The 25,345-nt window shown below is 42.0% G+C and overlaps 2 protein-coding genes across 6 annotated transcripts in view; both read right to left on the bottom strand.

Moving 5' to 3' along the window:
* Positions 1–641: 641 nt before the first annotated feature.
* On the bottom strand, positions 642–4,294 carry LOC111270361 (ATP-binding cassette sub-family C member 2-like). The gene is given in 9 exon segments (XM_086972475.1): positions 642–785; positions 787–1,463; positions 1,654–1,711; positions 1,816–2,181; positions 2,532–2,706; positions 2,708–2,964; positions 3,344–3,451; positions 3,641–3,796; positions 4,103–4,294. Coding segments are annotated over 9 exon segments (2,133 nt in total).
* Positions 4,295–14,432: 10,138 nt separating this feature from the next.
* Positions 14,433–25,345, bottom strand: part of LOC111270372 (membralin) — a 72,891-nt gene continuing 61,978 nt past the window's right edge. For all 5 annotated transcript variants that reach the window (XM_022850557.2, XM_022850558.2, XM_022850555.2 and 2 more), the window contains 4 exons: positions 18,788–19,004; positions 17,087–17,186; positions 16,460–16,873; positions 14,433–16,222 (listed from right to left, as the gene is read on the bottom strand). In XM_022850557.2, coding sequence (XP_022706292.1) covers positions 16,172–16,222; positions 16,460–16,873; positions 17,087–17,186; positions 18,788–19,004 — 782 coding nt within the window. In that variant the 3' untranslated portion in view covers positions 14,433–16,171. The remainder of the gene's footprint in view (positions 16,223–16,459; positions 16,874–17,086; positions 17,187–18,787; positions 19,005–25,345) is intronic.

The following is a 25,345-nucleotide window of genomic DNA, read 5'->3' as shown; positions in this document are numbered from 1 at the left end:
TTTTTTTTTACATAATTTTTTTTAACCTGCATAGTACATGAGCGAACGCTTTCTTTGTTAGTAAATGTTGCCTGGCTTACACCCGCAGAATGAAACGTTTCCTTGTTCTTTCATTAAGTGACTGAAATTCGCTGAAAAAATCTGACCAGAGGGAATGAGTGACATTTTTTTATTGTAGTTGTGCATGTTATTATTCCAGCGCGCTACTTAAAGTAATAAAGATTAGCAATACGTCCTGTATTTTATAGCAGTTATTATATCTAGAGAAGATTATTTTCTGTTGTTATGATGGTTGCCATTTGTAGCCGTACGTTGAAAACTATGTCAGTATTTAGGTCGACGAATAGCCACGCATAAGCTATAGCCGAATTATATATTTATAATGATTATAAGCAACTAAAATCAGGACCGCGCTCACAGACGGAGCTGGCCTGCTCCGTTGAAGCTGTTAAAAGGGTTAAAATTCTCGAGCTGAGCCAATCGACTGGTTCAACGCGTTAGTTACACATATGCTACTCTATCAGAAGCTATCCTCAAAAGATCCTACATGATTATTAGTCATTGCCTACAAGTCCTGCATTTTAGCCATGTCATGGAATAGCGATTTAGTGTTTTCAAGAAGCGAAAACGGTGGTCCTTTCTCAACGATTCGAGCCGAGTCCATGACGATCACGGGGTGCAATTGTGATCATAGTACAATCGACAAAATCTTTTCGAATTATGGCTTGAATTAGCGCGCCTGTTTCGACGTCTGTTGCCTCGTCCATAACCAGAATCTTCGTCCTTTCGGAGGATAGCTCGGACCAGACACAGCAACTGCCGTTGACCTACTGAAAGATTACTGCCACCTTTGGCAATTTCTACATCGAGTCTTATATCGTTAAACTGAGATTTAACGTGAGCCCGTTCAAAGGCACTCCAAATTTGTTCGTCAGTATACAACTCATTAGGGTCGATGTTGACCCGGAGACTGCCAGAGAATGTGACGGGGTCTTGATGTATAACGGTTAGTCGCCGTCGCAGATCATGAAGTCCTATTCTAGAGACGTCCATGTCATCGACCAAAATGCGGCCAGCAACCGCCTCAATAAACCTGAATAGTGAAAGTGTCAGGGACGTCTTCGCTGCACCGATTCGACCTATCACATCTATTTTTTCGCCGCTGTTGATCTCAAGATTAATCCCCTGAAGTACGAACTCGAAGCCCTTACGGTACCGCGTCGAGTACTCGTTGAACTTCACAGAGTCGTTTTTAGGCCAATCCGGGTTTTGTCTAGGCTCCATAATCCATTCGGCCACCGGCTTTATGTCAGAATATTCCTCTATTCGTTCTGAGGCTATAGTAGTGGCCTCTACTCCGGACGCGTTGTGAACGATAAGGTTGAATGCAAACGACGCGCCCATTGAGTACGGTACGATGAAGCCCGCTACTCCAGAATCGATACTGCCTTTTCGATTGACAACTGAAAGGTTTCCAATTAGACAAATTATAGTAGAAATTATGTCCAAACGTGTTCCAAGCCACATTTTTCCAAGGGAAAGAAGATAGCTGCAGTTTTGTGTCGTATCGACTTTAGCATCGGACAGCCCGACAAATAACAGCTCAGCTCCATAAGCTCGGGCACTGCTCATTTCTGAAAAATGATTACGTACTGGCGGCCGCGTTACTGATTCGATACGTTTTATCTGTCGAATGCTTCGCATGTAGATTCTTTGAAATATGAAATACAATGCCAGCTAGGGAAGAGACATAATGAGAAAATTAGGAACATTTATAGAGATAAGTACGAGAACCTCTAAGAATAAATTAGCTACCACCGGCAGCTGAATGTCCAACTGGTCTATCTCCTTCCCGAAGCAACTGAGAAGTCTGCACTAAGGAGTCGCATCGAAGAAACTCATGGGAGCCTTAATCACGGCTTGCAGCATGACGTTATGGAGCTTCCGCGCGGCCGTAATGGTTCTATTTGCGAGTGCTGCTATGCCAATGAATGAGAATACTCCACGAAACAACCCTGACGCAGCATAAATAAGAAGCCTATTCATACGATTCGTATAGTGTTCCGGTGTGTCATCAGCTTCATCTTCTGACCACTCAGTCAGCCAAACGCCAGATAAAATGTCCAAGGTTCGAGAACCAACGAAGCCAATAATGGTTATAATTGAAATTGTAAGTCCAACCTTAGAAAGGTATCGTCCATAGACGGAATAACTGATAGAGCCTGATTGCATACTTTTCCCCTTCATCAATTTCTGCGTATCATAATTATCAAAAAACTGAACGTTATTGTCGGACGTAAGAGTCATCGAACGCTGAAATGTTGTGGTATTGTCCGGAAATTCGTGCTCGGAGCTTATTGAAGAATTCGCTAAATTTCCCCGCGGAATTCTTGACATCCTCCTGGTAGGTTCCCTATTCTACGATCTCGCTATTTTCATTCAATACAATGATGTGATCGACGTTTGGAAGAATTGAAAGCGTGTGTTGGTGGCCAACACAAACGTTTTGTTCTTTAGCATTCCAGTATTACCGATAACGTTTCTGAATCGACATGTGCATCCATAGCGCTGAAAGGATCATCAAGTAGATAAATATCACAATTTTGGTAAACGGCTCGAGCCAATGAAATACGTTGTTTTTGCCCACCGCTAAGGTTAACACCTTTCTCTCCGATTTGGGTCTGTTCGCCATTAGGTAAGATGCTGATCAGTTGATAAACAGCACTTGTTAACGATGTTCCTATGTGCAGCCTTATTGTATTGCTTCATGATGAGTATGTTCTGTTTGATGGTTGCATTTTGAATCCACGCCTGCTGAGGTACGTATGCCACAAACCCCAGTAGGTCAACAGGGCCTTCGAGCAGCTTGAGTTTACGGAGCATGGACTGCAATAGGGACGACTCGCCAGAGTCCACCCTTCCCACAATAGCCACTAGCTCGCCGGTTTTAACGCCCAGATCGATCTTTTTTAGTGTAGCATTTTCTGCTATATCGTTCCAAGTCAACGTGGTAGCTTGCCAGTTGAGGGAGTTTTCGGCACGGGCTTATGGCCGACGAGACCCTTAACGACTTCATCCGCTTTAAGGCACCTCGATTCTCTTCACGAACACAAGAACTTGTACGGCATTTAATACTATATCTGGAACTAGGGCAAAAGGGAACCGCATACTATCGAGCAGTGATAGTGACACGAAGGCAACGTTGGCTTCGATTATCGTCAGATCATTCACGTAGAGATAAGCAATAAAGGCGAATAACGACACGAGGAACGGCGTCACCAACTAGAAAAATCTCAAACTGGCTGTTAGATAGGCAAAGCGTTTAAGAAGCTCGTTTTTGCACGAGGTCAGTGAAGGAGGTCTCCCAGCCGTACGGTTTTATGATCTTTATACTCGATAGGATTTCGCAGATGTATTTCAGCCGGGTATCTTTAAGGCTCATTTGTTTGACCTGAATGTTTCGTCAAAACGACGCTATTGCTCCGCTTAGAGACATCATAATAATGACCGCGGAGATACCGGCAACGCACGATGAGCCAAGAAAGCTACAAAGCATAGCTGCGGGTAAAATTATGGAGAATGGACAGCCGATCATGGTACCTATGTAGATTGAGAACGCATTGATTTTGTCCACATCCACCGACAGCATATTGACCAGTTCTCCCATTGTATACTTGCTCAGCTGAGCTCCGTTGACTTTTACAGACTTGCGTGTGATTGCGGCTATCAGAATGGCTTTAAGGCCTAAATTAACAAAAAGATAATCTGCCCAGCGCACAAACGTCGATGAGACGATCTATGCGACGCAAATTAAAATGCAATAAAAGCAACCTTTCAAAGAACGCTAGTTCATTTGGGCTATTCATTGGGTACCAGAAACATTGTTGCTATGAAAAAAAATTTTAATGATACAGCCAGCTCCGATTGTGGTCCAGTGAGTCTTGAGAACTGACCTCACGATGCCAATTTTCGTACCGGCTGCATACTTTCGATAGCAGTATTCAGACTGTATATCATAGAGAGTTTGGGGCAGATCCTTAATTGCTAACGGCTTGCGGTATCCATCGGTAATCAGACGTGTGAAAAAGCTACACATAGTTACCGAGAAAGGTGAGGCTGTGTAGATGGGATTTTGAGTCACGTGTTTTTCTCCGTTACCCTTGAGTTCCTCAGAAAACGCTTTAAGTATGAACTGAGCAAATACCAGGGGAAACGATACGAAGTATTCTTGCGGATCCAAGTGTGGTCTGACAGGGCCAAAAGCAGTGAGCATTTGTCGGTAGTAAACTGGCATCTCAAAAATAAGCGTGACAAGCCAAAACAGAGATAGAAATACGTAGTTGGCAGTGCCTCGACTACGATCGCCCACTGGCATGACGCACGTCGTCACGTAACTGAGGACGCGAAGCAGTCCAGCGCCGAGGTCAGATCTAGTTGTTTTGTGGTTTATAAACGTGTAATAAATTCCATACGCGTGAAGAATCGCGGTGCCAGTAGACTTGGCGTAGTGTAGTATTGTTTTCGGAAGTTCATGCTCTAGGCAGAATCGGTAGCTATATAAATGTATTATGCCCCCAAACAGTACAAACAGAGCAGGCACATATGTGAGCACTGTATTTTCAAAACGGTCGGTGAAAACAGGCAGTTGATCGCCCCAAAACGCCCCTTCCCAAAAACTATTCCTACCGAATACCAAATGCATTGTGCCAAATTCTAAGTTTCATTTCATTAAACTAAATATAAATAGGCGTAAAAATGGACATTTAGAAATGTATCCGTAAAAGCGTACTTCGTTGCAGTGAAACGTCGTCTTGTCACTCAGAACAAGTTCCTGGTCACATTGCCGGTATCACAGTTACGCTAGATTGGGTCAGCCAGCTCCACGGACTCATCTAATAAACTTTGTTCATTTCATAACATGGTCAGTAACCGAAGGACACTGCTATATAACACAGTGTAATGGCAGTTACTCCCCAGCATCTGTAGACAGCCAATCTGACATTTTTGTCGCAACTCTGTATCACATCCATGCATCGAAATCTAACCACAACGAAAAAAGGGAACTGCCTCCGATAACACTTATGCTGCAGCGGCGTAAGCATATTCTAATTTGCCTAGTATCTCTATCGTAGGGTTTCTTTGTGCAGAGACACTGAATCAATGAAGCTATTTCGGATCGATTGGCCCGCCTTTGTCTGAACTCGTTTGAAATAGTTCTCTATGGCGGCAAGTATATCGGAGGACGCATGGACAATGGCAGACGGACAAGACGATAGCAACAATCACTAGCTCCTACGACCCTCCTCGCACGAACCACAGCGAGCAATATAAGTTACTCGGGCCGCGGGGTGTCAATTTTGGCATCCATAGATAAGCGTACGCTTATTCTTCTACCAAGTGCGTCCATGATGCAGTGTGCCATTTATAAAGTTTCCGGCAGTAAAAGAACGAGTGATTGCTGGTTCAAGCTCAGTGAAATAAAACGTATTAGTTATCGTCGTAATGATAATAGCAACGTACTTGTAGACAAAGAAGACTGCTACAGTGCAGTACGATTCCTAGCTAGAAAAATTGGGGTCGTGAAATATATTAAAGTGATTTTAACCCGTAAAGTTCAATAGATGCTTTAGTAACTTTATATCAATATGTGCTGACATTTTATTCATTCATAGCTATATTATCAGTGATTATTTTCCTCTGAGGTAATTTTTTGCGCCCCAAACAATAACGTGTCAGAATTTCAAATCGCCTTCAAACGTGGTTCAACTGAGACTTTTCATGGAACAGCATACGGACATTTTCAAATGCTTACTCATCTGGTTTCCCAAGTTCCCTAATGCTTACATGGACGTTTGAACGTAAAAGCTCTGATTTACCTTTGGAAAGCGTAATAATCTTAATGGGGCATCAAGTCAAGCGTAACCCAGTGAAGGCTTATTTTGGGATATTGAGAGCACGGATAATCGATACACATTGTTTCAGAATGATTAGGATATAGTGATATTATCAAGGTAACTAAACAATCGAACTTAAGTAACGAAGTTCGGGAGGAGGAAGATGATCAAATCGCTATAATAAGATAACATCGCAGAGTGGTTTGCTAACACAAAGCTACAATGGATGGATAAATTCAGGTGGACTGGATTCACCAGAGTAACAATTTTGAATTCAGTCTTGGCTAGCATTTGGTAGGTAACTAAACAGGGGGAGTATGTTGTCTGTTGGACAGACGCGTGTCCGTCGATGCTCTGATCGGAAGGCCCTTTTTGTCCAGATACTACGACAAGTGGTCTAGAAAACGTATGGAATACTTTTAAATTAAAATCGTATGAGAAAGTCTTTTTTGTGAGCAATTTCTTACCATGAAAATCGAAGTTAGTAGTATCAAAATCTCCAAAGGACGAACGAACGTCGTTAGCTGATAAGCAGCAAAATTGGGTCATTGCTTACCTTGCTTTTGAATTTTCTTTTTTTCTGAGATAAATTTTATGGTCACCTTGTGTGTTGATTTCAGTGAGCTACTATTTAGGATATATTTAATAACGACTACCACCAAGAAGAGTAACACAAATTAATTTTTTATAAAAATAGTTATAGAATGTTACAATTCTCTATGGAAAAATACTTGGCATTGTATTTTAAAGTTCACATTGGTACCTCACCTCCCCGTCTCGTGCGTCTGTTCCGTACACGAAGAAAAATGAACACAAGATAGCTTTTTCAACGCAACGTTAATTATCACTGATTATTTGTTTTGTGACGATATTCATAATAAAGTAATAATGCCGGGATATTCTGATTTTTTTAAAATATGTGACTGCATAAGGATTCACTTTGAATTTGTTCTTCGTTTCCATCACTGTTACTTCCTGCAGCTGTACGCATCGTGCTGCCCAGCTTATTACTACGTAGTTTAGCGTATAATCAGCCTGAACTTGGAACTGAATGAAGGACGCTCGTTAGTATAAATAATAATAAGCTCTAGACAGGTAGTACCAAATTTTATCATATGCCTAGTACTTTCTGAGGTGCGTAAAGTATGCTCATTCTAGTAGATCATACGAACTTGTTACTCAGTACTGTTTATGCGAAGATCACACTGAAAATCTTATAGTCTCCTTAGAGGTCCTTGTGCTTGTTACTAAACCAGGCACTCCTTGATGTACACACCACCTTTTTTTTTTTTTTTTTTATTTATTAGTAGCTTTTTTCTTTCCCGCCTTTTCTTATCTTCATTAACAGGTCTGAACCCGTAGATGTTGGTCGTATACGCAAGGCTTAAATTCAGGCTGACTCAGTGGACATGTCAACGAATTGCGATTCGGTGTCCTAAAGAAGCGAGCTGACCCTCACTCAACTGCCTCACCTCAGTCCATGACCACGAAGCGGTCCGGATTCGTAATCGTCATGATTCTGGAGCAATCGGCAAAATATGTTTGACTCATAGCCTGAATTAGAGCGTCTATATCAATGTCAACGGCGGCCGTTGTCTAGTCCGTAAAGAGTATCCTTCTTCTGGAGAACATTTCAGGCCATACACAGCAACTGCCGTTGACCCACCGAAGGTTTGCTGACGTCTTCAGTAATCTTCGCATCGAGGCCTGCGCTGGCAGAATGCGTTTGGGCGTGACCTGGTTCAAGGGTACCGCGGATCTTTTAGTTAGTATACGAGTCATTAGAATTGATGTTGACGTCCCCAGCATAAGCATGACTAGCCAAAATATTGACAGAACTATAGAGTTGGTTATACCTCTATGGCGCTCGACCACGAAGATGATCCATGTTATCGAGTACTTAGATGCTTGAAAAGTTTCCACAACGACGCAAGATCTAGTCGTTGTCCAACTTTGGGGCGAGTAATAAATTCCGTACACCAGGACAGCCGTTAATAGTATACTGGTTGTTAGCTTAGCGCATAGTAGTATAGGTTGAAATCCTGTTCTTCCTTGTTTCGTCCGTTGATGGCTCTGTAAATGTATAACTCCTACACTTAGTATGTACCGAAACGTAAGTACAGTGCTTTCAAGGCTCTCGGTTTATCATCCCAGAACGTCTTCTTCAAGAAGCAAACTTAACAAAAAGATCGAACGCATTGTTTATTTTGTGTCGGCGTCTTGCTTACAGGCGTTTAGTCACATTTGCACGCGCATTTGCATCTTTAAGCAAACCCACCCTTAGCTCTTTTTACTAACAGGACGTTTTTTTTCAAGGTCCCAGAACGGTCAGCATTACCGACTAACGGCCGGCTGTTCAAATCGCTGTAACTACCGCCGCAAAGTTCACGGAAAAAAGAAGCTATACAGGACCGCTGATGTATAGTTGAGTAGATATGGTTTTGACCAAAGTCAGCAATGATCCGCGTACAGTCCGCCTTGGAACTGGAAACAAGCACTCGAACCGTCTTCGAAGTACTTGTTTTGCAGACTAGTTCAACTTAGCAACATACCGCAGGCTGGAGGCAACCTTCCTTTCCTGGCGGTTTCATCGTTCTAAAGGTGCCTCGCTTAGAAACAATCTTTGATTACACCGCATACACTGGATCAGTCTACGATGATAGATTGTGCCTTGTTAGCGCCTTTTCTTAGAGTATGTTTATATTCGCCAACGACATATACTTCGCGATTCACTTTCTTATAAACAAAAAAGGTAGACCAACTGGCTCTCGTGTTGGTAGGCTAAACACTTATGCACACGAAAAACACCCAACAATTGACAAAAACAAGAAAAAAAGCCAAAATCTCTAGACGCGAGTTTTTCATCTGGCAAAGTCCGCTTCGACAAATCGATGCCCACGACATTCGTACCTCCTGGACAACGTCTTGCTGAGATGAGGTACGGTTTTTGAGGGAGGTTAGCTCAAAGCAGCTACGGTGACAGCGTCAGTTACTGAACATTTCAACGAGTCCGGCATGAATTACATGCAAAGTACGTCTATGTTGGGCCCGTATGTATTTATTTATTAATTAGGTGCAAGCCGTAATAAAATGACGCCTCTTGAACACAGCACCTCTTGTTGGAGAGCTTGATGCATCAACAGGCATATACAGCGAACCCGATGTTGCCTAACAGTAACAAAAGAAGATAGTCACATCTGACCCCTTTATTCTTCACGACGAACTAAACCGATGGTTGCCAATATATTCGATGCGTCTATCTTCATACTATAATCTAGTCGAGTTTCTGGGCTTTGTTTTTTTGATTCAGTTAGACAGCTGTGTCTGATGCGATACGCTAAGACGCTTTTTCTCAATTCTTCATTCTAACAAACATCGTTGCGTTTTAAACGTAAACAATGTTTTTCGTTGCTGCAACGAGCCCCAGATATCTGCATCGTATCCCAACTGGTTATACCTATTATAAGAGAGAGTAGAGTAACTCTCAAGTAGCTATCACACTTCTACGTGAGAGATACCTAGATGTTTTTCTTATTTTGCCGTAATCGTCTGCGATGCAAAGAATAGCCAAAATAAGTAAATGATATATAGTCGAAAAGATCAGTAATTACTATAGCCAAATAATGCGATGATAGAGGGATTATCTCACCTGCACCTAAATACGCAGCACTATAAGGCTTTTTAGAGACGACAGGAAAAGGATACTGAACGCAGTCCTGCTTCGAAATAATAGAGGTTAGTTATCACTCGGAACACTACAATATCCGAATATAAGCTATATAAATATAGTTACGAGACCTTTAGGCTAAGTTCTGGATTTTCTAGTCATAGAAAAGGTCCAACTTGGTGTGGAAAAGTTCAAGACTCAATAATATTTCGTAAAAGTCTGATACCTCACTGCATACTAAATAACCAGACAAAATAATGTTATTATCACGAACCTTTGTATCGTCAAATCAATTTCCATTCGATCCCAAAACTACAGAGGTCAAGCATATCCCGGCTAGGCTTTCCCTGTCGTGATACCCCGCGAAAAATTAATTCAAAAAATATGCTTTTGCACATAAAATTTCACTGAGAACTAGACAAATAAATAAGGCCAAAGTAGCTATGACCTTGTTTTATAACTATAGGTAAACTATCTTAGCACTGATGAGGCCCGAATAATTTGCCGGTTTTTGCGCTCTGTTCTACTGGTTTAGCACAAGCACTTAAAAAAGTCCCGTTCAAACTGAGGGCTGAAGTCGCGATCAGTTAACTGATTGAGACACATTGTCTGCGAAGTTGATTCGAAGACGATTTGCCTAATAAGCCGAACATCGACGTGACATTTTATGATTTTCGACCTGCTAGCTTTCTTTCTAAATTATTCCTTGCTCCACCGCTGTATATATATGTTAAGATGTGATTAGTCTTGGTATTTATTTCAAAAATATGTACATGGTTAACCGCCAAATTTGATCGAAGGCGACAAGTTTCTACAGGACAGTTTTACTGGTCATTCTTACAAAAGCAAACAAAAAGCTCCCATAATCTTATTTGAGTTCTTAATCATGTAAATGCTTGACGAAGCTCAATAGGTGACCGTTCGTCAGAGTAATATAATATCTGGAGCGTTTGGTAGTCTTTCGACATCCTTGATAACAGTCGATTTATACGTTTGCGTATCCAATTAAAAAATACAATGAACAAGACAATGTATCCGCGTCGTATTGGATAGAAAACATGCTTTTTTAATACGTTGTAAAGAAAAATATGACGTACCTCGGCCAACAAAGCTCGACGGTGTTAAACTATTCGTAGAGGACATTGTAAAAAGCTAAAATGAAAGAAAAAAAAAAGTCATATTAATAGAGCCGACTAATGTCCAACGAAACAGCTCGTTTAGCGTGGTGAAACTGAATACAAACAGTTGAACACTAAAGAAGAACTGTAGTGTTTCAAGATGGAGAGTCTACTTTTTCTACGATGTGCGATAGTTTCAAGCTCAAACAATCCGCCAAAATTACCTCAAACGTAGAAAATGTCAAAAATTCAAATCGACCTCATTTCGCCGTATACCTTACCCGCAATAGGCCACAATTTGTCAGCATCCGCTCACTTCATACTCTACAGTAATGTTCTAGCTGGTGCCAGTAAACTGCATGCCAAAACACACGAACTCGATGCAGCTAATGCCTCTGTCTTGTCTAGCGCTATTCCTATGACGTACAGCTTCACAATGGGTACCTTCAAAATGATATTATCTCAATAGGTTGGATGCATAAGCTGATGTACCTCACCACGGAAAGTTGTTTCTTGCTATGAGATGTCCTTGAGGTGATGGAACAGTAAAAAAAAAAAACATCTAAAAAAAGAGACGACAGAATCGTTGTCTTCGAGTCCGGCAGCTCGAGCCTCCGTCCACAAAAAATCGCTGAAGGTGGTAATGTAATTAAGTCTTGTCAATGTGGGCTGGGGGGGGGGGAATTTCAGGCAAATAGTACGCTGTATTCGGCAGCCCAGGTGGGCTGAAATTCAGTCGTCGCTCAAATTTTCTAATGTAGATGCTAAACGATTATATTCAGCCACGAGTTCGGAATGGCTGGGGCTGCACGTTACGCATCCATATCGCTGTACCGGCGAGCTAGAGGACCCCACTCATCACGTCAAAAAACGATAGAGAAATATGCATGCAATATCTATTTGCTTAACGCAAAAAACTGGAACTACGAATGAGGATAAATAGAAAAAAAAAAAACTATGCGAAAGCTTTAGGCATTAAACAGCTACGAACTAAAAAACATCGCGGAAAGAGACCCGTCTGAGTGCCTTTAAATGTACCGTGTACGTATGTAGGGAAGCTTTCGTGAAATTAACAATATAAATCGGTATTCAATTAAAGAACTGGGCGCATATTTATTGGTTACTATTAGCGATTTAGCAAAAGTTTTGTGTTATTTGTGAGCGAACTGACGAGGTCGTGCTTTCACTCATATCTGGAAACGTTTGCCTAAGCTATGGTTAGAGTACTGTTTACCGGTACCCATCAAGCAGCTGTCTGGTACGCGAAAAAGACAGTTGGAAATAAAGAATTCCATTACCCTAAAGCAGTTTAATACGAATTTGGAAAGATCCCACGTTACCCTAAGGGATCTTATGTTACCAACTCAACGATTCAGATTTCTCAACCAATCTAGGTAATAGTATCGAGACACACTTCATTTGTGAAGCAAGCACAGGTCGTTCGAATTAACACGTACAAAAAGCCAGTTCTTTTTTTGTCTAGCCGTGTCGATGATGAGAATCAATTGTAGACTGCTAAGTACTAACACTCTATTCTAACTTATTTATTTCTATTTCCGTATGTGGTCGACGAACCAAATCTCTAATAGGTTACTTTAAGTTACCCGATTTTCCTCAAGTTGAAGATTACCTAAATCGCGGTCTCGTTTTGTTCAGGAAAACTTAATTTTGCTCTTCTCGGAGACTGGAACATTTAGTGTGCTGTATTTTACTTCAAGTATGGTGAATTGGAGTTAATTTGTTTCCCATAAGAACACTGCTTCTGGAAGAAAACAAAAAATTTACCACGATAAAAATTTGTATAACTTCATTATGTTTTTGATTGATACGTTCCCCTGTGAGCAGTCGTTAACAAGATAATTAATGATTAATAAAAATTAACTACTTCAGTTGGTACGAAAATAATGTCGTTCTTCGCCGCTAGAACACTCTGACGTCGTGAGCGCGTATCGAGGACCAACTTTTTTTTATTTCCATTGATCGTTTCGGGCGAAATGCTCGCTCGGGAGCCGTTCTAGCTAAAATAATGTGAAATATAATAACACAGCTATCGTGTTTAAAATCAACGAGATTTAAACAGTACTTCATTGAGGTCAAACAGAGAGCGCCACGTCTCTGCGCTGCATTGTGTGCGCAAAAGCGGTAGGTAAAGCCTCGTGCCATGCCTATTTCGTAACGAGCCGTTATTTTCTGACGTTTACGGCCTTCTGGTTATAATTCGCCCGGGACGATGACCAATTAAACGTCTGTCATATTCAATGGCACGACAATGCAAAGATATTGTCCTATTCTCTGGCAAATGCTATTCATGACAGTAGGGCGCGAATTATGCCGGAAATAACGTCAATGAGCGAAAAGTCTAGCCAGCCTTCAAACTATAAGTTGCGGGAAACCTTTAACGGCGACTCTGGAATCACGTTGAGCCAATCAGTTTCAATGGGAAATAATACAGTATATACAATAAACCACGCTTACATAGTTGCTAGTCCGTACAACCGTAACCTGCACTAAAAGAATCTGCGTACGCCAAGGAGGACTATTAAAGATATACTTAAACAATGGCTCTCGTCTCTGCTTTTGCTTGATAGTCAGTCAATATATTTAAACAGCACCAACGGTCGTATTTTTTTCGAATAAATTAACTTAGCAAACGAGTTATTATCATTACCTAAGCTAGACCCCGAGTCGGCACCTGCTAGACGCATAGGCCATCATAGCATTTACATACTTGAAAATTATAAGCCCTTCATCTATAGATAGAGATAACGATAGCAAGCAAATCTCATTGCCGACTGTCATGAACAAACTGGTAGACTATACTTGTATAGTGATGGGTTTTTTGGAATATGTAAAAGGGTAGAAAAAATATACACAGTAGCACGCGTCGTTGTGGCGACGAGGGCTATTGATGATAAGAAAATGTATGTTCAGTTAGTTCACGGTTATTAGAATACAGTGTCTTTTTCAGCTCGGTGTCGGTCGGGGTGCCGATGCTATTTTGAGTTGCGGTCCCGACTACTAGACCGATAATTTCCTAGACTGGCCCTTGAGAAGGCTACCGTCCTATGATTTGGTATGGATCTGTTGACCTGCTTGGCACAGTGGACGTGAAACGCTATAAAAATGTAGTAATTACGATGTAGCGACAGCTGGTCTGCGGCTGTGACAAATGCTGAAGTCATCTCCTGCTAAGGTACTCATTCTGATAGACTGGCAGTTCTTCTGTGTTTTTGAGCCTTGTTATGCACGCCTATGGCTAGCAATGACGTTGTTCGATTATATCATAGTTGTGTTTACATTTGGTGTAACTTAATTTTGGTGAAGTCTATGCGAGGAACGACGAGTTGGTTTTCATCATAATTAAGTCATACAAGCTCGTCCGGATTGTAGGTTAAAGCATTTCTTGTTAAAGCAAAACTATGGAACAATAGGCCGAAAAGGTACAGTTACTATTGGTATAGCTACTCGGTGCCTAATGCCAGTTTAGGAAGTTCTAATTGAATAGTGCTTATTTTTTCACTCTATTTTTTGCTGCCCCTTCAGTTCCATGTCTTCTCTCATATATCTATACTCTCTAACGCAACAAATTCGACCCGGTTCAAAGACATCGCCCACAGAAGCTTAGTATTTTTCCGCCTCTCTACTTAACAACATTAAGGCCGTTTGTCTACAGATCCAGCCGTAGGAAATATATACATATTTATATGAACGCGCTATATCATACCAGATATTAAACGAAGGCACAGAAACAAGGTCAATCAGCGAACAACGTTAGGTCAGTCCATCCTTTATTTTTGCTTTTCTTTTTAATTATGAAGCAATTGTTTCTCGAAGTTATACAACGCCATCGTCAGACAAAGTCATTTGGAGCGTCCTTATTTCATTATAGCTATTGGCTCGTTTGCTCCATTTGATATCTACAAAAACACTACAATCGACAGCTCTTTTAACTACCCCCTACCCCCTCCCAGATCGCCGTGTTACTCATATATATATACAGCATGGTTAGATATTGCCCTTTTTTTGTAAGTCCTTGTTGGCTACCGGTTTCCAAGTTCGTATTAAGTAATAGTTTGCTGCCTAACACATATATGGTCCTGTATTGCGGAGACTATCTGCAGCAGTTGTTACGATCAAAGCCAATATCATAATGCTTGCCTGTTTCTCGATATTTCAGTTTTTTCTTTGTTAATATATATATATATATATATATATATATATATATATATATATATATATATATATGTATCCATCTAAGAACGGAAGGCCAAAACCCAGACCCATTATGGCTCGGTTTAGTTTTTGCTGCCTTTTGATTCCGATTAATGAATCGTTATAGTGTTTACCGATAACCAATAGGATTTCCCCATTGAAACAACAAAAACTAGCAGCATTGGTCATGTTATTCACCGATCGATCGTCAACCGCTTTAACAACTGCTCGAGAACGAATTTAACTTGGCGGGTTCGAAGGCTGGGTCCCGCCGTATTGATCCTTTTCCCAGGCTACCTGTGGAACAAGAAGGGTTTGGCCGTCTGAATTGATTCGGTCCTAGGCCAATTTCAAGTCAACAAACGCAAATTGATCACCGCCTCCACTGGGCAGACAGCGTTGGCCGCAATATAACAGAAGCCAGTTAAGCTATGCTTTCGATGACTTTTCGTGCAAACGGAAGATAAATCGTTTCCATACTAACAGTCCTATTCGTCGTTTTCTGCATAAGCATATCCACTTTTTTTTTTTTTTTGTTTTTGTGTATCGTTTTGACAGTTTGGTAGCTTACTAATGAATACTGCTCTCCATCACCTTCTATTCAGCTCCGACGCGTACTTTCCGACCACCGCTACCGTTAGAGAGTAGCGTTACTATTAACACTTCCCACAACTTTTATGATGTTCACCGGATTTTCCCATCAATTAACTTCTCGTAAAATCTAGTTTACACAAATTCCAGACGCCCGTCTCGCGTACGGGGTTTGCATCACCCTCCTATGGCTTGTTTCTTTTCGTCTTATCACGCCTACTTAACTCGGTTAATAATTAGCTAAAATAAATAGAGAATATGCACATGCATTCGCCATGTAAATATATCTAAACATACTCGTTTCAGAAATCCCTAAACATTAAGCTAGCGTAGAGTACGTTGAAGTTTAAACGACAATATGAAACTGATGACGTTTATTGGAACGTTCTATATAAATGAATCGTACACATGCTTATATAACCTAAAAAAACAAGAGCAGCTTTTATATACAAGAGTCAGCGGACATCTTTAGAAGCTTTTGGAAGTGAAGCAATAATGAGCTGGGCCACCGCGTCGGTATTGTAGCTTGTTGCCTTTGCTGTTCTTCCTTTGTCAATCTATGGCAAGTTGACGAAAAATAATAGGGAAACGAAGAAGACATTACGAGACTCTGACGAAAGCCAGGCTTCTCTGAGTGTCAGCTGTCAACATTGCCCTAATCGTCGTCATCAACAAGCGGTCAACAAAGATCACTCTTGATCGCTAGTTTCGTTTGAGCTGCAACAGCCGCAAGAAGAGGCCTAAAAAATTTACGAAAATGAATTAGTAGGAACGATGGCAGGTCGAGGTGTGGCATAATCTAATGAATCTAATATCAACAGTTGACCAGCGCCTAGATTAGATTTCTAATAAACAATGAAAAATTTAAAAGCTAGAAAAAATGAATCATAAAAAATCGTATCGACTTAGTAACACGTCTAGTAATGGCCATATGTTCACTACTAATTCTTGAAAGCTGTTCCTTCACTATGCCGTACCTCAGCACTGCTGCACGAAAGCTTCCTGGTACGGTTGTTGCTGATGTCATTCTCGGGGTTTTGTTGTGTGTCAGTCGATACCTGACGCTGCTGATCAGATCTTCGATTATTCTGCGAGACGTCACTGTTGGCGTCCGGCATCATGTCTGCCGCGGGCTCGTTCTCTACCGCTGCCGATAGCCGCGAAGGCTCTTCGCTATCTGCGGAAGCGTCCACCCTTCGCGTCACTGTCACTCGAGCAGAAATCACAAACTGAGCTGGCGCCTGAGAGCTACCATTAGCATTAACAGAAACGGCTTGCGTCGGCATTCTCTCGTGGGAGGATAGCCGGCTCTCTGTCGCGGTGCCGTCTCCTTCGTAGGATCGAATAATGGCTGGCAGTTCGAATCGGTGATAGAAGTATGCCATCGAATGCTGGAAGATAATAATAGCCATTAAATAGCTAATATTAAAGTAGAAATATCCTTATCTTCCTACAACACAGCGCCTAACCTTGCGTTAGTCATGACCAGTAAAACTGAACCTGCAAACTACGCCTGCTAAGTGCCGGTTACACACCTATTGCCTATTAATAGGGAATTCCGTGGCTTTCATTAGCGACAAACAAAAGTGGGAAGAGAAGCTCACCAAGATAAAAAAGATAGATGTAAGCAGAGCGAGCCCACTGTACTGGCCGTTGAATCGATAATCGTAAGCATAAAACGCGAAGTGGTATAGGAAGAAAAATCTGCAACGTCAATAAACCCATTCAGAAAATACAGATGAGGTTATCGTTTTCTGGTTAGCAATCTCATCACCGTCCTAAGATTTTTTTTGCTCTATAGCGTTCAGAATTTGCTGGGCCTGGACAAACCTGTGTCTGGCAACACTTTCTGTGACATATGTTCTACACTGTGCCGGCAGTAAACTGAAGTTCTTCGTAGGCGACGAAGCCTTGTTCATAAGCAGAAAAACACACAGAACAGGAGAAATATGCTGAAGTGCATTCGGTTTTATTCGAGTTGTATTGACCTTGGCCCAATCAGGCCAACAGTTCGCACTGTCATTTCAACGATGCTACCAACGTTGCCATTGCGTTTCGAAATTAAACCGCGTGCTCGAGGGACTTTCCGGGTTCTTAAGAGGCATCGGGACACAGGGGCTCCGCGGTGGCGGGTCGCTACGCAGGATGGAATTAGATGAGAAAACTAACTGATGGGCAGAACTTGGATACCGCACTCTGGCTTTGGAGATTCGAAAGATTAGGTCTGCTCCGGCCCGAGATTTTGTAGGCCAGAGCCTACCGAGAAACGATGAAGCATCTATGACCTCTTGTAACAAGCTACCCTTTAATATAGGCCGTTGACAAATGACGCCATCCGGCTAGGAATGCTCAATTCGTCGTCTAAGCTTTCGTCTTTCTATCTACCTCTCTCCTGGCTCTCTGCTCGGAAATAGACGGCCCAGGAAATTTGTCGACCTGAAGGGATGAAAAGTTGAAGCTAAATTGAGGTCTGCTCCTGCCCGTAGTCATTAGGCCGACGGAGACCCTGGAGCGAGGTTTCGTACGCCCTCAACCCTCCGGACGGATGTTGCGTGTTCCACATACAAAATCAGATTGCTCTACAATCTCACAGCAAAACTAAGATCACTGAAGTACGTACTGAATTAGTCGAGTGAACAGAAATGCAGAAGCTTCAAACAGTACGCCTGGGCAAAACTGCCACGAGGCGACAGCAATAGATCGGGAACCGAGCCTGCCTTGCTCGATACAAAAGCGATGCACTTATAGCAGTAGATGAAGGAAAAAATTACGACTGAACTTATGTCGGCTTCCATAATGTCAATTAGTCTTTAGACTATTAGTAATTCGACGAAGAAACGAAAAACTGGACGTTTCTAGAGCTGCCGTCAACGCTGCGTATGTCGTAGAGTAGCGGGAAAGAAGACGCCATGTTTGGAACGGTGTCTGCAATGCAACTCTCGAGGATCACATGTAGGCGAAAACGCTCTCGTAAGGAAGGTCTTATTTTCAGCTACTTCTTCATTGCGATACCGTTACAGTTTCATAAAATAGATTGCTTTATTGTTATCACAGAGAGATTGTAATGTTGTATAGCCCTATGGAGCGTTAGTAAAATTTGCCATATTTCGATAGAATCTTAACTATGCGTTTTAAATTATATTGTAGCCATGGAAAGCGGAAGTAAAAAAAAAAAAAATAAATAAAAAAAAATAACTGCTTGGAAATTCGTTGGGGAAATAATATTTTAACTTTGAACAATTTTCCATATGATTGTGTAGCTTTATTGTTAGCAGTCATTATTTCTGTCACAGATATTCATATACCTCGGCCAGTGGCGTTTCGATATGGATGAGTGACAGCAGACGGCGTAGAAGTGGTCAGCGAGCCATACTACGAAAATGATCCCGAACGCCGTTGTGTAATCATTGAAGAATTCACTCATTGTTGCCTCCATGCCAACCAAAGCTAAGACAACGGTAAACAATGGCGTTGTACGAAAACTACGGCCAGAGTTGAATTCAAGTAGATGTAATATCTCCACTGCAATTGTACATACAGCAAGTAGACAATGACAAAATATTAAATCGGAAAATCTGTAAGGCAAACACTGTCGTTAAAGTAGAAACCTTAAAAAGGACACAAATCCAAGTATATATATAAATGTGCAAAATCCCTTAAGTGTTATTAATAAAATTTTAAACCTACGCAAAACTCACTGCTGTTATAACAACTCATGGGAACAGCAGTAGAACCGTTTCGACCCTTGATCGTGTGAATATTTATATTGGTTTTTGCCTTCTTCTGGTCACAGCAAGCTTTTTTTGATAGCCTTTCGATATAAATGAAAGAGGCAACCAACCATATGCCAACAAAACACCCCATTCTTGAAAAGAGCTTTTACTGGCTTTTGTCTATACTATAAATCGAACAGTAAAAGGTTCAGTACGCACTGTTTCCTGCCTTCGAAAATATACTGCCGATGGACCGCACAGATAATTATTAGATCCTAATCCTAAGGAGACTAAGCTTTGTTGGCCAAAGCAACTGTAAAAATAGTCGCCATTCTATTGGTTGCAAGATTGCAATAGAGATCAGCCGAAGCCATGGTATCTACAGTGAACTTACTAAGACCAGATTGCAATTGCCGCTAACTTGGATTGGCGCGTAAGGCAAAGTGACGCAAACAACTGAGATAAAGGCTCTACCCACAATTCGGACTAAAGCATCGAATATAATGTAGATCCTTCAGACTAATTAACTCGATAAAGACCAACTTATCCCGCAAGCCGATTGCCCTTCGGGCTTTTCAAAATTCTATGGAATGTTTTTATTACATTGTGAACTACTGCTTTAAGTGAGCACAGAGGATATCGAGGCTCGACAGTTAAGTATGACTGTAGCATTGGCAAACTTAGCCACAAACACATTGGCAAACGTGCGGAGGGATCCATGATGATAGAAAGCAATGAACTGCAACATCTGCAGCATACGTACCTCAATGCCTTATCCAAAATAGTTGTTTTTTTACTAGAAATAGTTTCCAAAAATCATCCTCTAGTTATATGCGAGTCAGCAAATATAATTACTTTCATTTCAGTTTTTCATTGTATGCGTTATAATACGTGCAATCGTACGTCATAGTAAAATATGTACCCGTTAAGTTAATTAGGATGTCTTTATTTCAAAACAACATTGCGCATAATCTAAACGGCTCTGCCGATAGACACTGTCATTTGTGGCCAAACAAACGCGCTGAATTACGTGCTCAGGTCTTAGTGTGAGCCCAACATGGGCGCCAGATTGTTCTCGCTTTTTCTATGATGGGTCAGCAGATTTTTTATGAAGTTCCTAGGGATCGAGCGATTTTCGACTCGGGCGGACATGCGTACTGATATAATTTTGATTCAATCAGTGACAAACGAGAGTAAGCATGGACAACAGCTGACACTTATTTATCGGTTTTTTTTTGAGATAATTTTAAACGAAGAAGACATCTCTCCCAGTGTCGTTGAAAGATGACATTGGAATTGGCATCTAGCTGGGTCGAGTCTGGGTTCCCTGTCCTCCTATAGCAAAAGTACTAAACATGCACTATTGTTATGTAGAAAATCCGTAACGTTGCCTGACCAGCTTGGGCGTATAGTTCAGGATCACTTGCGTATTTATCAAGTTAGAGGATTTCTTTATTGTACTGTTAGGTAATATTATTTCTATGGGATATTAATATACCATCTATTTTACTCCTGACCAATTACGCTGATACTAATAAATACGCAGAAACCATATACATAGCTTAATAACCAGGCAGTATGTCCCCGTCGAACTGAAGCCACCCCCGTATTTGTTGCGACGCTTATCATGTTAATCTCTTGATTATTACGCTGCGTTTCGCCTCTCTGTATCAAAAAAATGGACAGTAGCTACGGCGGTTGCTAACGCCCGAATAAAGCTGTATATAATTAATAATTAAATGACAGCTTAGTAATAATTATTAATAAAATAGGTTCAGGATAAAAAAAAAAAACGACAAAGTTAATTGGCCTGACAAGCTTCTGAAGCGGTGTTTTTTTTCGAAATTTTCGATCATGCAGTACGCTATAAGTCTCCTAACTTATTGATAGTCGCACAGTAATATGCAGGTACATATGTACGGTACAGGATACCACCTGAATCTCTGCATCGGCAAGACCCAGTTAAGATGTCGTAAGCCTTCACCAAAAAGAAACAAAGTGAGCTCTTCTTTCTATACTGTCGCCCCTGTTCTAAATATCTAAGTGAGATACAGAGACTGAATGACTGAGACAGGCAAGGATAACAGAAGATCACCAGTCCCTGAGCAAGCAAATAGAACAGCCAGCAACAATTAGTCGCTCGGGCCTCGCCCTCCGCTCGTCGTTGAACTGATTCCTCAATCGGCCTTCGACTAGCATCGAACAATGTACAGCTAGTAGGAACAACAGCGGAGCAATCATTGGGCTGACTTGGGAGCGAGCCGAAACCGATTTCGCTGACGAGTAGAGGACCAGTTCGGTAATGTACTTAGGCAGGGAGCTATTGCTCCTGTTTAGGACCCATCGGGATCACAATGTCAAAGGGCGAGAGACTGAGGGGGAAAAGGGTCGGCAAGTTAGACGCATTGCTATAACCACCATGACCGTTACGTTGCTACGACGACTACTACCCATCACTACTGTTATTATTATTATTATTATTATTATTATTATTATTATTATCATTATTACAAGAAACACTAATCCCAACTTGATTAAAACAGAATCAGCCAGCATCCCTTAATCCAATAGTCCCCCAGTTCGCTGCGGCCCACGCGTTCCGGCTTCCGCGTGGCATTCTCGCAGTTATCCTCATGGTCATACTAGCCAAAAGGCATCGAGCCATACTGGGCTACGCAGTGGCCAGCCAACATTACAGGCTCGCACAAGCTGGTATCCGGACGACAAAAGAAAAGAATGACAGGGAGACTATCGAATGAAAATGTTAGCGCCCCATAACGACAGCACGGGTTCCAGTATTAAGAGCTAGTCCTGGTGTTGGCTATACAGCCGTTAAGCCAGATTGCCTCTAAGAACATCATTATTGCTTAGATGAAAGTAGATAAATTAAAGTCAAGACAAAAAATCGACAATAGAAAAAAAAAACAGGGAACAATAAGATCTAACTGCTAGCGATCGTTCACCTGTAAAAATTATCGATGTGTTAGATTTTGACCCATTTAGGTGGTGAAACGTGTCTTAATCCTAATGCAGTAATATGGTCTACCTAGATATTATTCATTTTCGAAATGCAGTTTGGCCAACGATACTACGCCATAGGTGCTTGCTCTTTAGCATCCCCGCTAGACACGTTATAGACTGAAGCACTATTATCACTATATAGCTAAGGGATAGCGAGTCGATACTAGACCCGACGAAGGGGAAAATGCCAAAAAAATAAAACAAAAATCTCAAGGACCTGGATCGAACCGTCGAACTTGCTCTGTTTTGCCCCGCCCACGGTGGCCCAGAGATTTCTCTTAGAAATTTCTGCAGCTCTATATGTTTCTGTTCCAGACAAACCACCCGCACCAGTAGGTTCGACTGGATTCAGTTAATTTACTCTCGACAGATAATGGATCCTCTCGCTAGACTATTAGCTACCTCGCGCAACGGCAAGCATGGTAACCGGCGTAACCATAACGTTATCTATTTACGTCGTACCGTCACGCCTGCAAAAATGAGATCTAGACATTGCCTGGATTCGTTCCCACCTTCTTAAACGACTATTCCTTTGATCTTATACCCGTGTAAGGGTCATTTTGTCATAGCATGCAAATTGGAAAGCCCCTCTCATGGCCTTAATCGTTGACATCAGGCGATCCGATTCAACAAAAAAAAAACACTAACTTTAGTGGAGGCTTATCAGATATTATACATAATATTACCGGTTTCACTTGCCATTCGGGGTGATTTTAACTTTTCAGAGTTCAGAATCGGATAGCTGAACTTTGTTTACCTTTCTGCTTACATCATTACGATGTTACTAGCTTGAGCGAGGCAGCCTTAGCAACTACAGCTTATATATCCACAAGAGAAAGGCAACAGTTGCGTCCTGGTTCAGTATCGAATGCGTATTTCACCAACACACAGTATCAATGACAGTAATTAGTTACTGTATTAACAGATAATAGCTACACAAATTGTAAATAACACCATAATAACATGTTGTTTACAATTGGCCTAACACTTTTCCTTTGATTCGTTCCCGGCATTACAAAGCTATTGGCTGTAGTCAACTCTGTTCCGTCCTGTGGCCCCAGAGCGGCCAATAATAATGAAATTACAGCTTTATCCATCACTACACAAGGCCTGTCGAGCGTCAGAGAAAACATCATCAAATACCATCCATCTACCAAAGGCTTTACGGTTTCGCTCTATTTATTTCTTGTTTCCTACTCTTAGTTCCTACATATTTCCCAACCCCTAATTCCCAATGGACACGAAAGCCAGCTTCGGTCCTAGGAGTACCGGTGGACAACACCGTCTTCGTTGGTACTACCGCTACGGGAGACTGGGATTTTGATCCGCATCCTTTTCAGGCCATCTTGTCCGATTCGGTTCATTGGTACTTAGCTGGCTATTCGTTAGTATAAAAGGGAATTCGCCCCCCCCCAGCTATATATACATAATCTTGTCGGGTTTTTCGATCGCCTTGATCTCGCCTGGCAATAGCCTGTTGTTGGATACGTGAACTGCGAACTTTCATCGTCTCATTGCTATACAAGCACAATTGATTTGGCGGCCTCGGGTGGATTTCACATATATGTGAACTTTTCTAAGAGCTCCAAGCCAGCTTTTTGTAATGATAAGAATGAGATAGGAGGCAGACGTAAAGTATCCGATGCCGTAACATAGGATCCGGCTACAGAAGCCGCTAACAACAAACTAATAGGAGCTCCGGTCGGAGACTTGCTTCCCAAGGCATCTGCCAATCTTTTCAGTTTACCCTTTACGTCGGCGTTAAAAAAAAAGAAGGAAGTTAGCTTTTCCTACAGGGAAGATCCCTTAACCGCTTTGGTGACTAACTGCTTGTTGCTGCCGCATGTCTCAGCTAGCGTGGTACGTGCTATGCATTCACTGGCCCTGGGGCATCCGAATCGACCTGAGTCCCGCCCACTTTTTAGCTCCTCTCCTTCACGCCTCCAAAACAGCCGCCCCCTGTATCATCGCTTCTATCTCGTATCGCTATTACCGGCGTCATCGTCAGCGACGCCCAGACCATTCATCCTACGCCTCGATAGATTTGATGTCATTATCGTTCCTCCCATTGGCCATCAACAACTATATGGCCAACAATGTGGGGAAGCAGCGACTAAAACAAAATAAGTAGAATCGCTATTGCAGCGTCATTCATCGACTACTGACCAGATGTTATTCAACGTTTAACGTTACACAAGGCGCTGAGCTGTGACTCCGACAAGAGGCTAACCGATCTACTTACCGGTCGAAGGCTGACAACAGATTGATACTGAAATAAGCGTACGATGCAAACGGAGCTCATACTATAACCCCTAGACTAGAAATCGGTCCAAACTCCTTGTCGCTGGACCGTCGGATGGCTGGTATAAAGGGGGTTTCTTTTGAATAAGACACAATATCTTATGTTTGAAAGCTTGCTATTACTTGGGGTAGCCGTCGGTGTATTCTCAGTGGTAGTAGAAGTAGGAGACACCGCGCTCGGTTGCAGTGGCGCAATATGGGTCTGCTATGATCACCTAACTATGGCCCACGGGAATGATAATCTTACTGAGCTGGGCTTGGAAAGACGCTCCCGCTTTGATTCAGCTCACTGTTCATTGGCTCTGAGGCGCCACCCAGTGCGACAAAGAATATATGGGTCGAATAATGTCAACTGGTCAGGGCTAGCTACAGGAAACGAGCTGGACTAGACTCAAAGGTCACCCGAACGGCCAGTAGCAACAACAGTCCATAATCACCATCGGATAGCAAATATGCTTTATGTGGGGATTACTTGTATTGCTACTGCTATGGTTGCTAGCAGTTTGAATAACCAACGTGGGACTTGTCCTGCCGTTCGCCGAGCTCTAGCCATGTCTTGAACTAGTCCATGACATAGTTAATAAGCCGCCAGTAATGCACATAGAGGAGGCTCAATTCTTTCGGCCTTGTTCGTGCGGGTACAGCCAAAGCTTATCACTGTGGAAGCGTGTGCGAACATGTAAGTGCGAGTCGAAGGCGTAGGGCTAAACGGGACGAGCCTGTAGCGACAGATTGCACGACATGGCCTGCATGCTATAACCGATGGAGGCAAATTTAAGTAAGTGACGATCGGTCGGGAAAGGGGGAGTAAACGTGACATTTTCAATC

Source organism: Varroa jacobsoni, unplaced genomic scaffold (genome assembly GCF_002532875.2).
Source record: "Varroa jacobsoni isolate VJ856 unplaced genomic scaffold, vjacob_1.0 scaffold_1468, whole genome shotgun sequence".
NCBI classification, from domain to species: domain Eukaryota; kingdom Metazoa; phylum Arthropoda; class Arachnida; order Mesostigmata; family Varroidae; genus Varroa; species Varroa jacobsoni.
The sequence above is the reverse complement of the archived record's forward strand: the minus strand, read 5'-3'. Positions and strand labels throughout refer to the sequence as shown.